We start from the raw sequence: 13068 nt of genomic DNA on the forward strand, positions 1-13068 counted from the left end.
GCTCTCTGAGCTGTGGCTTCCCCGCTCCCCCCATAGGATGGGGGCTCAGGCAGGCTTGGAGAACAGCACACTCTGTGGGCGGGCCAGGGGGCAGGGCGGACTCCCAGGTGGCCCCCAGGTGGACAGGGCTTAGTGGGAGGGAGCAGGAGAGGGCGTGCTGGCCTTCCCTGCATCTGTGACCCCGCCTGGTCATGTCGAGGAGATGGGCCCAGAGTGGGGAGACCAGTCCTAAGCTTGTGCAGCAAGTCAGCAACCCCCCAGCTTGCACACCCCATCCTGGTGGCCCAGGAGGTAGAGCTGGCCGTGGGCTGAGGCGGGGTTGCCTGGGGGGACCTCACGTCACCTCGCCCCATCTTTGCAGATATCGAGTGGTGGTGGAGGGTGAGCGTGGGAACCGGCCCCACATCTACTGTCTGGAGCAGCTGCTGCAGGAGGCGGTGAGGGCGGGCCCGGGGGCGGGGCCGCTGGGCTGTTGCAGGAGGCGTGGTGGGGCGGGGCCGGGGCGGGGCCGCTGGGCTGTTGCAGGAAGCGGTGGGGGCGGGGCTACGGGGCGGGGGCGGCCAGCCTGGGGCTCATTCCTCCCCTCCCCAGATCATCGATGTGAGGCCGGCCTCCACGCGCTACTTGCCGCAAGGGACCAGGATCGCAGCCTACTGGAGCCAGCAGTACCGCTGCCTCTACCCTGGCACGGTGGTCCGAGGTGAGACCCGCCCCCAAGACCCTCAGGGCACCCCCGTTTCCCAGCGTGTCAGCATGGATCCATTTGGTTCCTGAAGGCCAGCTCAGACAGACTTAAGCATTGAGTTTTATCGGCGTTGGTTGGAGCGGGGACTTTCCCCTGGGGTCATCAGGACTCAGGGTCCCTGTGTCCGTCAGCCATGCTCTCAGCTGTGCTGGCTTCACGCCCCACCCCGAGGACTCCTCACCTTCTGAACAGACTGTCCTCATGGAATGCGCCGCTTTCCCATCTGAGCCCCAGGATGGAGTCGCACTGAACTGGCCTGGTCACCTGGGTTCTGTGTCTTGCGCTCGTCCTTGCTAACGAGTGAGGCAGCTTCCTGGTTTTGCCTGTGGACTGGAAGAGACGGGAAGGCGGCTTCCTTAGGGAATCTGACCGTGTGAACAGAATAAGAGGTTGACAGCTGGGCAGACAAAGGGTAACGGTAGCCCAGAAGACGTGAGTGTGGATACAGACAGAACTCGCAGATGAGCAGGTGGTGGACACTGAGCTAGTGCAAAAGCAATGCATCTGGGAGCCAGGAGTCTGGGCGTGTGTTACAGTCCCAAGTAAAACCCGGGGGCAAAGGGAGTCCACCTGTCGGCCGCCTAAGTCACCTGTATGTGCCCAGGAGATGGGGATGGAGCGCTGGGCCAGAGTCCCCTGACGAAGGGAGCCGTGCCTCCCCATCCAGCTCTCCTGGGGCTCCAGCCTCCTGAGCCCCATGGGCTGGCGGCTGGGACCTGCGCTTGCAGTCCTGCTGAGAATTCCACCTCTCTGCTGTGCTGCATCTCGTGTCTGTTTCCCTTCTTGTGGCAGAGGACTTTCTCATGGCTTCCAGAGAGAAAGGGTCCGTGGGAGGGAAACTCCTCAAGTACACACACGTCCGAGTCTGCTTGTTCTCTCCCAGTCTTTAGAGGTAGTTCATGGGTATAAATTCTACATTGGAAATCACCTTCCCTCGCTTTTTCTGAAGTCAGCATTCTATTGTTATGTGGACTCTGATGTCGGAGGTATCCTATACCAGAGTTATTCCCAAATCGTCATGGGAGACTTGGCACCGTCCCCTTACTCCCAGATCTGGAATCTCATGTGGCCTCTCTCTCTCTGTTTCTTTCTCTCTCTCCTGTGTCTGTCTGTCTTTCTTCTTCTCTGTGTCTCTGTCCGTCTTTTCCTCCCTGTCTCTCTCTCTCTCTCTGTCTCTTTCTGTGTCTCTCTGTCTCTGTGTGTGTGTTCTGTTGGGCATTTGGGGGAAGGGCACTTTAGTTTGGAGGAAGATTTCCAGTTCCTGGAGATTTTTCTCGTCTCTTCTTGGAGAGTCTCCTCCCTCATTTACCCTCTTTCCTTGGGTCTTACACTTGTCTGGTGGCCCTCTCCTGCTGTCTTTTGCCCATTATCATCTTTTTCTTTATTTTTTTCTACTTTCTGGGAGATTTCCTCACCCCTGCCTTCCGGTCCTTCTATTCCGTTGCATTTTTGATGTGTCTGCTATTGTTTATAACATTTCTAAAGTTCTTTCTTATTCTTTGATTTTTTTCTGTTTTTAGTGATCTCTCTTTGTTTCATGGATTCCTTTTTTCCCTGAGGCCATAGTGTTTCCATTTGCGGTTTCTTCAGCTCTGTTTCCTTCTGCAGTCCCCTTCCCGTCTCTGCGGGCTCCTGTCTGTACCTCTGTCCTTCTACTGTCTTTTGCTGGAGGCTGTTCTTTCATCACTGGCGATGCTCAGCAAGGGGACTGGAAGCTGTGTGTGGGCAGGACCTGACGGCGGGGGCGCCAAGTACGAGCGCCAGCGGCTCCTCCCGCCAGCCCGCCCGTGGCACCATCCTTCGGGACTTGGGGCTCCGCGTCCAGCACCTAGGAGTGGGGCTGGGGGACACCATTCAGTGTTTGGACTTCCCTGTCACCCTGGTTGGTGTGGTGCCCACCACTCTCCTCTGCTGTGCCAAGTGTCCTGGCGTGAAGCTTGCAGCTGCCGTGTGACCCCTAGTCTGCCCAGTGACCCCTGCACCCCAGCCTGCAGAGGCGCTCAGTGCTCAGGAGAGGGGACCCCAGGGCTCCCCTGTGAAAGCTGGCTTCCTTCCCGTTGGCACAGCGGGCCCAGCATGGAGGAGTCCTGCTCATCCACTCAGGTGTCATCTTCCGAGAGGCCACATTCTTGCAGCTGCTGTCCTCCAGCCCGCTCCCTCTGCTGTGTGGTCCCACGCTCGCTGTTCCTTCATCACTCTGGGGAGGGCCTTGGATAGGTGGACATGGCCACGTGCCTGGCTGGACAGGGGGAGCCCACGCTCCCGGGACTGCCCGGCTCAAAGCCCACATCCTGCTCCATTGCCCACCTGCCCTCATGCGTCCTGCGCCCGGGGCTGCTCAGTGGCTGGTGTCTGCTCCCCTTTGCCCCGCGTCTGCCAGGGGGCCCAGGCCCGTGGGCCTCCCCTGACCCTGCCCTCCTCCAACAGGCTTGCTGGGCCTGGAAGATGACGGGGACCTCATTACCGTGGAGTTCGACGACGGGGACACTGGGAGGATCCCCCTCTCGCACATCCGCCTCCTGCCGCCCGACTACAAGATCCAGTGTGAGTGGTCTGGGAGCCCCCTGCCCCTTGACCAGTAGGAAACCCGGGCTTCGGAGGGGAGATGCCTCATCGCGGCTCCCTCGACTAGTCAGAATTAGGACCGGGACACTGACCCAGAAGTGCCAGGGCTGCAGGGCGTTGGATCCTCCACATGGACCACTAAGACCACAGTCAGCCCTGCCTTGCTCGTTTATTCGAGGAAGCCTCATTGCACGCAGGTGCAGACCCCCGAGCTGCGCTCCTGCAGATGGGCCTGCCGCCTGACCACGCAGCGGGTGCAGGCCACGCTGCAACGTCCGATTCCCCTCCACCCCTCTGCCCATGGACGGGTGACGCTCCAGCAGCAGTGGGGGGCGGAGGCCGGGCCTGAGCCGCTGTCTGTCCTGCCCTGCAGGTGCGGAGCCATCTCCGGCGCTCCTGGTGCCGAGCGCCAAGCGCCGCAGCCGGAAGACCAGCAAAGATGCCGGGGAGAGCAAGGACGGGGCCGCGGCGGCACCCGAGGAGCCCGGCGCTAAGGCTCGGGGTCGCGGGCGGAAACCCAGCACCAAGGCCAAGAGCGGTACGTTTTGGGGACCGACCTGCCGGCACGCGGGGCCTGCCGCACTCTTGTAGTGTCTGCACAGAGACCCCCCACCCGCCTGTGCGGGAACGTTGACAGGAAGCAGGCTCAAGGAGCTCGTGGGTCTTTCAGAGGCAGAACCGAGGTCCAGGCAGGCATGTCCTTCCAGAATCCAGTGCAAGGCTTCCAGGGCAGTGGGGATGGTGCAGTGTGAGAGCCGCTCATCCCGAGGACCTGAGAGGGCCCCCAGCTCCGCCCAGCTCTGCAGGGCCAGGAAGGACATGGGCTCGCTGGCCCCCCAGCCCTGACTCACCGGGCTGCTCCTCCTCTCTTGCAGACAGAGCTGCCGTCCTGGAGGAGGGGGGCTCAACAGATGACGTCCCCAGTACCCCACTGGTTCTGGAGCCCGTCAGCACCCCAGGTTCCAAGAAGAGCCCCCCAGAACCTGTGGACAAGCGAGCCAAGACCCCCAAGGCTCGCCCGGCGCCCCCACAGCCCAGCCCAGCACCATCCACCTTTGCCAGCTGCCCGGCTCCCGAGCCCTTCGGGGAGCTGCCAACCCCTGCGGCGGCCCTGGCCCCCGCCCCCCTCGTCACCGTGCCCATCACCATGCCTGCCACCCGCCCCAAGCCCAAGAAGGCCCGGGCTGCCGAGGAGTCGGCCAGCAAGGGCGCCCGGAGGCCAGGGGAGGAGGCTGAGCTGCTGGTCAAGCTGGACCACGAGGGCGTGACGTCGCCCAAGAGCAAGAAGGCCAAGGAGGCCCTGCTTCTGCGGGAGGAGCCCAAGGGCCTGCTTGGCCTGGGCAGCTATGCGCCGGCAGCCGGGAGCCCCGAGCCCAAGGCCGCCCGGCCCAAGGCTGCGGATGGCGACCTGGCCCAGGAGCCTGCGGTCGGGCTTGCATTCGAGGACTCTGGGACCCCCAAGAGCCCGGACAAGGGCCAGGCCGAGCAGGACGGGGCTGAGGAGTCGGAGAGTGGCAGCAGCAGCGGCGGCAGCAGCAGCGACAGCAGCAGCAGCAGCTCCGAGACAGAGGGCGAGGAGGACGGCCAGGGCGGCGGCGGCCGGACCTGCAGCGCCTCCAGCTCCAGGGCCTCGTCCTCTTCCTCCTCCTCGTCGTCCTCGTCCTCGTCTTCCTCCTCGTCCTCATCCTCCTCCTCCTCCTCGTCCTCCTCGTCCTCGTCTTCATCTTCCTCCTCCTCCTCCTCATCTTCGTCCTCCTCCTCCTCATCTTCGTCCTCCTCCTCATCCTCCTCCTCCTCCTCCACTACAGACGACTCCTCCTGCAGCTCGGATGATGAGGCCGCCCCCGCCCCCACGGCTGGTCCCTCCGCCCCGCCAGCCCTCCCCAGCAAGGCGCCCAAGCAGGCAGGCAAGGCCCGCTCCCCCGGCAAGAAGGCGCCGGCGCCTGCGGCCCAGGCTCCCCCTCCGCAGCCCACGCCACCTCTGCCGCCCAAGGCCCAGGCCGGGGCCAAGAGCCGGCCCAAGAAGAGAGAGGGTGTGCACCTCCCCACCACCAAGGAGCTGGCCAAGAGGCAGCGCCTGCCGTCTGTGGAGAACCGGCCCAAGATCGCCGCTTTCCTGCCCGCCCGGCAGCTCTGGAAGTGGTTCGGCAAGCCCACCCAGGTAGGTGCGGCGGGGGGTCATCTTTCTCTGTCGTCCCAGCAGCCCCATGGTGGAGGGTTGGGTCACAGCTGTGGAGTCCATGTGACTCCCGAATCCCACCCATCCCGGAGCAGCACTGCCCCCCTGGTCCCGGGGACCTAGACCCACCCTTGGAGGCACCCGGTTGACCCACACAGTCCTGTGGCAGGCCTGTAGTGACCGTGCGGCTGGTCTCAGAGCCACATAGCCATGTGGCCTGAGTTTCTTTTCTTCACTTTCGGGCCGGCCAGGTTAGCAGTCGTAGCAGAGGCACTGCTTTCCCTCTTTGCAGGTTGAAGTCCAGGACTGAGTCTCCTGGGCCTGGCTGGGTCCCTGCCCGCCCTGAGCTAGTCAGGGGAAGGCCCAGCATTCTGGCTGACTGGGTCTGAGGCACGTGGCCGCCCCTGGAGTGGGTGGGGGTCGGTTCTGCAGAAGGACCCCTCCTGGCCCACCCTGTGCCTTGTGCACACACAGACACACTTGCACATGCACACACCTGCACATGCATGCACATGCGTGAAGCTTCTATATGTAGAAAGGGAACAGTCCAGAGGCCCGCAGTCCGCCCCACGCCCCTGGGCAGGAAGAGCTGGGCCCCTGGCCCATGGGAATAGCCAGTCGGGTCAGGCTTGCCCGCGGCATCCGCTGCCCTGAGCCAGGGTCCTCTGAGGCCACGCGGGAGCCAGGCGCCCTGCTGGTGTGGACCTCTGTAATGCCGGTGCTGCCAGGCAGGCAGGCTTTAGGGGTTCGTTTCTATGGTGAAGTATCGAGACTCGCTTGGGGGTTTCTGTCTTGGCAGCAGCCTTTTAGGGCTAGCCACTGTGCCAGCCAAGGGCGGTTGGATCCCCTGGGGCGGGACAGACAGCTCCACCTGGCCCCAGGCTGCACCCCCAAAGACTTTAGGATAGGGTGGGGGATCCCCCTTTGTCAGACAAGGGGGTGTCCTCCCACTCCCACAGCTCTTGCTCTCCTTCTGACATCCTTGCCTTTGATTCGTCACCTGGGGTCATCTGGGGCAGAAGATCTGCTGCTTGACCCTGCAGGGTGTGAGCTATCTGACTTTCATCCACCTTGGATTGCGGGCTCCAGGCTAAAAGCGCCTCTCTTGGCAAGGCCACTACTCGAGACAGCAAACCGGGGTATAGGGATTCTTTTAGGGTCTTTGCTGATGAGCCACACTCAGACATTCCTGACCAGGCCCGCCAGAGCCCTGATCCAGGCAGACACTTCATCCAGGGTCATATCGAAGAGCAGTGGTTTCTGAGCCAAGGACAGGCTCACCCTCACCACCCTGTCCCCAGGGCGATCGGCCAGTTCCTTATCTTGGCATCTGCTCTCTGCACATTCCAGTGTCACTGTTACTGAGTGCACTTACTGCTGCAGAGGTCGGAGCACAGGGCCAAACTTAATAGAAAAGTCTGCGGTTGCCAGCTTCAGGTCCAGCTGGATCCAGCAGCCCAAAGGCTGTCTTCAGATCCCTCTCAGACCCGTGCTCCCAGCTTTACTTTCTCCTTTCTCTCTCTGCCCTGCTCTCCTTCTCCGGCAGCTCCTCTCCTCTTGGCAGTAGGCAGCCCCGTAGCTTTCAGCTGACCTGCTAGCTCAGAAGTGACAGTGGGAAGGAAGGATCTTCTTTTAAAAATTAGGGTTCCAGGGAAAGTGGGTGGAGCCTCCTTTGGCTTAGGGCCTGAGCACACCCCTGAGCCAATCACAGTGGCCAGAAGGAGGGTGGGCTGTTTGGATTGGCCAGATCAGGTCCCGTGTTGGCCACAGAGGCGGGGTCAGCCCCACTAGGCACTCCATGGATCAAGGGGGCATCTCTGAGTCTGAAGAAGGTAGCCTTTGGCGCCTGAAGACATACCTGCTGTCAAAGATGAGCCGGCTTAGAGGTCTTAGCCACCTATCTCACCTTAAATCAGTTTGTAACATGCCTTGAGCTGAAAATAATTTGAGCGGTTTACAGAACAGGTAAGAAAGTCTGTCATGGACTTCAGGACTCCCTGCTTCCACTGCAGGGGGTACAGGTTTGATCCTTGGTCGAGGAACAAAGATCCCACATGCTGTGATGTGGCTAAACAAACAAACAAGTCTCACCAGGGACTCAGTGAATTAAAAGTAGAAAAGGGTCAGCCGGGTATGGTAGGAAATTAGTATGCAGGTTTTCCTTGTTTATACCAAAAAAAAAAAAAAAAAAAAACCCACACCCTTGGCGCCGCCTAGTGGCCAGTCCGAGAAGGGAAAGGCGGGTTTTACAACTCGGTTTGAAGGGAAGGCGCAAGGGCTCCACTGGAGGGCAGAGCAGAGCTGCGCCGGCTTGGCTCCTGGGCAGCATTGGCCTGGGGTCAATGACTGGTCGCGGGGCTGCCTCGGGCAGAGTTTGGGCTCCGATGGCTGGTCTGTTGACTCATTGGAGCCTGCATACCAGCCTGTCCCAACGCTGGAGAGGCAGGAGCGCTGAGAGGCCGCCAGGGAGTGTTTATTGCGAGAAGAAAAATCCAGCCACCAGCCCAGGGCTGGATCCTGTTGGCCAAGCTATGATCTCTGTCAGTGGCTTTCCTGGGGTAATGTGTGGGGCAGTCGGCTGTGCCTGGGGGTTAACACTGTCCAGGCCCTCCTCCCGGAGCAGACGATGGCACCCCACTCCAGCACTCTTGCCTGGAAAACCCCACGGACAGAGGAGCCTGGTAGGCTGCAGTCCATGGGGTTGCTCAGAGTAGGACACGACTGAGCGACTTCACTTTAACTTTTCACCTTCATGCATTGGAGAAGGAAATGGAAGCCCACTCCAGTATTCTTGGTTGGAGAATCCCAGGGACCAGGGAGCCTGGTGGGCTGCCGTCTATGGGGTCACACACAGTTGGACACGACTGAAGCGACTTAGCAGCAGCAGCAGGCCCCCCTCCCTGGCCTCTGGTAGGGCCCACTGGTGCAGAGACCCGGCACTGCTCACTGTTCAGGGTGGTGTATGTAGATTGAGGCTGCCCGGAGGGCGATGGGCTTTGCAAGTGTCGAGTGGAATCTGTGTCCAGTGGAGCAGAGAGCACGGGGCTGGGGCGACCTCCCCATCCGTCTGGAAGTTGGGGGTCAGCAGGGGCCGGCTCTGCCTCAGGGGCTGGTGTCAGGACCCCGCAGGAGGAGCGGGGGCCTGCTGGGACTCGGCAGTAGGTGTGGCGTCTGCAGCACTGTGGCTCGTGTGGGCGTCCCAGGGCGCCCCCCCCCCCCCCGCATCAGTGCCCACCCGGTTCTCAGCACGGAGTCTTAGTTCATGTAAAGTCCCTTTGGAGGCCCACTCTGCCGCAGGGGTGAGCCGGGGCTCCCGATCAGGGCAGGCAGGGGCCTCTCGCCCTGCACTGCCGCTGCAGAACCCAGGGCCTGGGGTGGGGGAGGCGCACCCGCCCTGACCCGCCCGCCCGCCTGCAGCGCCGCGGCATGAAGGGCAAGGCCCGCAAGCTCTTCTACAAGGCCATCGTGCGCGGCAAGGAGATGATCCGCATCGGGGACTGCGCCGTCTTCCTGTCGGCCGGCCGCCCCAACCTGCCCTACATCGGCCGCATCCAGAGCATGTGGGAGTCGTGGGGCAGCAACATGGTGGTCCGCGTCAAGTGGTTCTACCACCCCGAGGAGACCAGCCCGGGCAAGCGCCTCCACGAAGGCCAGGTGGGCCGGGCTGCCCTGCTCTGGGGTCTGGGGGCCAGGTGCCGGGTTGGGGCCAGGGGTCAGGCAAGGCCGGGCCCAGGCTCACGGCAGCCCCTCGTCTGCGCACACAGCCCTGGGACCAGAAGTCCGGCCGCAGCCTCCCCGCCTCCCTGCGGGCCTCCAGCCAGAGGAAAGACTTCATGGAGGTAGGAGCGCAGGGGTGGGGCCTCCTATGACCCCGCCCACTCGGGGGGCTCCCGACCCGCACCGCTGCCTGCTGTGTCCCGGTCTGCGCCTCTGCCGGCCTCTGTCGCCCTTGCTGTCTTCTTTCTCAAGTCCCTGGGTCTCTGTGTGTGTCTGTCCCTTCCTTGATGTCTCAGTCTCTGTATCTCTCTGTATCCGTCTCTGGGTCTCTTTCCGTCTCTGCCTGTGTCCCTGTCCCAGGGGCTCTCTCTGGGTCTCTGGCTGCCTTCCTCCTCTGCCCGCCGTGTTTCTTGGGTTCTCTCCGGGGCTCCCTTCTGGCCCGCCGTGCCCTGATGCCGCCGTGTGCCCACAGCGCGCCCTGTACCAGTCCTCGCACGTGGACGAGAACGACGTGCAGACGGTGTCGCACAAGTGCCTGGTGGTGGGCCTGGAGCAGTACGAGCAGATGCTCCAGACCAAGAAGCACCAGGACAGCGAGGGCCTGTACTACCTGGCGGGCACCTACGAGCCCACCACGGGCATGATCTTCTCCACCGACGGCGTGCCCGTGCTCTGCTGAGCCGGCGGCCCGCCTGCCCCCCACTGCCAGGGCTTGGCGGCCGCGTGCGCGGGCTGTGTGCATGCAGGTGTGCCCGTGGATGCCCCAGCGTGTAAGTGTGTACATGTGTGTGCCCGTATGCATGCACGTGCGTGCTCACATGTGCACACGTCCAGATCCCCTCCCCTCTCAGCGATCAGGGTATGGCTCTGCCGGCCCCTTGGGGCCCCCCAGCACCTTGTAAGCACTTGGCCAGGCCAGGCCCCAGGACCCTCAGGCCGACGCCAGCTGGGGATTTGGTGGGAGGGGGTGTCTGAGCAACCAAACTCATGCTTGCTCGGAGGTTCCCACTGCTGGTGGGTCCTCCTGGTGCCCCGCCCCCTCAGCACAGCACGCACCCTGAGCCTCCCACCGCGGGGCCGGGCCGGCCTCCTGCCCCCAGCCTCACTGACCCAGCCGGGCCTGCGTGGGCGCCTGCCTGGGGTCTGGCCTCCACCCTCCACCCTCTCAGGATGGCCTGGACTCGGGGAGCAGAGCCAGGTTGGGGGGTGGTCCAGCAGCATTGGCCAGGTGCCAGGGGGAGCGGGCTGCGTGCCCTGAGGCCCCGGGGAGGGCCCACCCCACCCGCCGGTCCAGACCCTCACACTACAGACAAGCCCATGGTGCTGAAACCTCGTCCCCATGCCCGCGGGGAGGCGGCAGTTCTTAGCCTGTACAGTTTTATTGTACCAAGAGACTCTTCCCTGTATCATACGCCTTTAAATGGAGTCAACTTTTTAATTATATATATAAAGATAAATATATATAAATATATATAAATATAAACTTTTTAAAACTGTGAAAAAATAGCTACGAAATTATAAAAAAAAAAAAGCGAACACATTCTGACGTGCAGAATATTATTTTTTATTTCCTGTTAGATTGTGAGTGTCTAGCACCCCGCTTCACGGGCCCCCGTCCTGTCCCAAGCACACCCCCCACCCGCCCCCAGCCCAGGTGTACTGTACTCGCCCCCACGATGGAGAAGGACCTAGGGAGAGCAGAGGCTGAAAGGGCAGATGGCCCCGCTCAGCCCACGAAAGCACTTAGCAGCCCCCGCGCCTTCCAGGGGACGGGAGGCCTCGTCCAGACAATCTTAAGGGAAGGAAAAGCCAGACTTCGGTTTTGTTTTTTGGGGGAATTATTGTTTTCCTTTTTTTTTTTTAAGTTTCTTTTGGAATTTTGTTTGTTGGCGAATTCTGTGTGATCTTTTTCATAAAAAAAAAAGAAAAAAGAAAAAGCTATAATTGGAAAAGTACGGTTGTCTGGCGTGGTTCATTTCAGGGGCTGGGGTGGGCCTGGTGTTGGGATGCAGCTCCTGGAGGGAGGCTGACATTTCCAGGAGGAGAGCAGCCAGCGGCTGCCTGCGATTGTTGGCGGGCGAGCCAGTCTAGCGGAAATGGAAAGTTCCCTAGCCTCACCGACGCTGTCCTCGCTGACGCTGGTCAGCAGACACAGTCAGTGGCTACCGGGCGGAGGCTGGCCTGTGTCCGTCGGTGCAGAGTTCTCCCAGCCAGGCTGGAGTGGGCCAAGACGGCAGAGCATAAGGACCCGTGAGCACACCAACATCACAGCTCTGCGGAACAGTCATCAGTGAAAGGACCAGGACCTACCAGAAAGATCTGCAACTGAAGACGTAAAGAAGGAACCACAGTGAGACAGGAGGGGTGGACACCCCCAGGGGCTGAGCCGCACACTGGAGAAGAAGGACTTCTGCAGGAGTGAGCCTCTGAGCCGCACACCAGGCTCCCCTGCTCGGGGTCCTACTCTGGGCAGACACGCCCCCCAGCATCTGGCTTTGAAGGCCAGCAAGGCTTAATTTTGGGAGTTCCACAGGGCTAGGGGGAAAAACTTCACCCTTAAAGGGCACACACGGAATCTCTTGTGCTCCAGGCCTCGGGGGTGAAAGCCATACCTTGATGGGAGATTGACCAGGTCTCCCAGGTCTTGGGGCGGGGGAGGTCTCCTGGAGAGGCAGGGGGTGGGCAGTTATGGCTCACCCTGGGGACACAGACGCGGGCAGCAGCCATTCTTGGGCACTCCAACGATGTGGATGCTGGTGCGCACAGCTGCACAGCTGCGGGGCACCCCCTCCAAGAGCTGGTCCTACCCAACAGCCTGTAGGCCCCAGTGTTAGGACATTGCCTCCCGAACAACTAACTGGGTGGGGGATGCAGCCCCACCCATCAGCAGACAGGCGGCTTGTAGACCCGAGGCCAGCACAGAGCCTAGCTCCCTGGTGCCAGCCTCTGGCCCTGCCCTCCAGGAAGCCGGCTGCAGCCTCAGGCCAGTCTCACTCACCAGGGGGCACACACCACACAGGCAGCAATTCCACTCCGGGGCACAGATTGAGACAAAACCATAGAATTCAAAAAGACACACGCACGCCTACATTCATAGTAGCACTGTTCACAACAGCCAAGACGGGGAAACAAGCTACGTGTCCATCGACAGATGAATGAATAACAGTGTGGTCCATACATGCAGGGGAATGCTGCTCAAGCGTAAAAAAATGAAATAACGCCATTTGTAACCAGAGAGTATTATACTAAGTGAACTCAGGAACAGAAATATCATACGGTATGACATGTGGAATCTGAAATATAACACAAATGAAACAATCACAGACAACAGACTGATGGTTGCCAAGTGAGGAGGGATGGAGGGGCAGGTTGGGGTCAGCAGACGTAAGCTTTTATATAGAGAATGGATAAGTGACAAGGTCCTACTGCACAGCACAGGTAACTTCAATATTCTATGATTATAATGGAAAGAATATGTTAAAAGATATTAACTGAATTGCTTTGCTGTACAGCAGAAATTAACACTGCAAGTCAACTATACTTCAATAAAAATGTTAAAACTGAAAAAAAAGCACCCAAAATCTATAATACACAAAAAGGAATACAAACATTAAAAACAGGCATCATATCATAAGAGAACAAAAGAAAGTTTAAAAAAGAGACCTATAAAATGCAACTCCCAAGCAATTAGCAAGAGGGCTATAAGAAAATATGGATAATTACCTTAGGGACTTCGCTGGTGGCCCAGTGGTTAAAAATCCGCCTTGCAATTCAAGGGACGCAGGTTCGATCCCTGGCCAGGGAACTAGATCCCACATGCCTCGGGGCAACTAAGCCAACGCTCCACAACTAATGAGCCCCT

General features: G+C 60.3%; 1 protein-coding gene across 7 annotated transcripts in view; it reads left to right on the top strand.

Moving 5' to 3' along the window:
• Positions 1-11161, top strand: part of TNRC18 (trinucleotide repeat containing 18) — an 89802-nt gene extending 78641 nt beyond the window's left edge. For all 7 annotated transcript variants that reach the window (XM_024985140.2, XM_005225285.4, XM_005225288.4 and 4 more), the window contains 8 exons: positions 362-437; positions 592-700; positions 3173-3289; positions 3684-3848; positions 4186-5471; positions 8907-9143; positions 9254-9328; positions 9679-11161. In XM_024985140.2, coding sequence (XP_024840908.1) covers positions 362-437; positions 592-700; positions 3173-3289; positions 3684-3848; positions 4186-5471; positions 8907-9143; positions 9254-9328; positions 9679-9885 — 2272 coding nt within the window. In that variant the 3' untranslated portion in view covers positions 9886-11161. The remainder of the gene's footprint in view (positions 1-361; positions 438-591; positions 701-3172; positions 3290-3683; positions 3849-4185; positions 5472-8906; positions 9144-9253; positions 9329-9678) is intronic.
• Positions 11162-13068: the final 1907 nt, after the last annotated feature.

The sequence above is a fragment of the Bos taurus genome, chromosome 25, assembly GCF_002263795.3.
Source record: "Bos taurus isolate L1 Dominette 01449 registration number 42190680 breed Hereford chromosome 25, ARS-UCD2.0, whole genome shotgun sequence".
Taxonomy (NCBI): Eukaryota; Metazoa; Chordata; class Mammalia; order Artiodactyla; family Bovidae; genus Bos; species Bos taurus.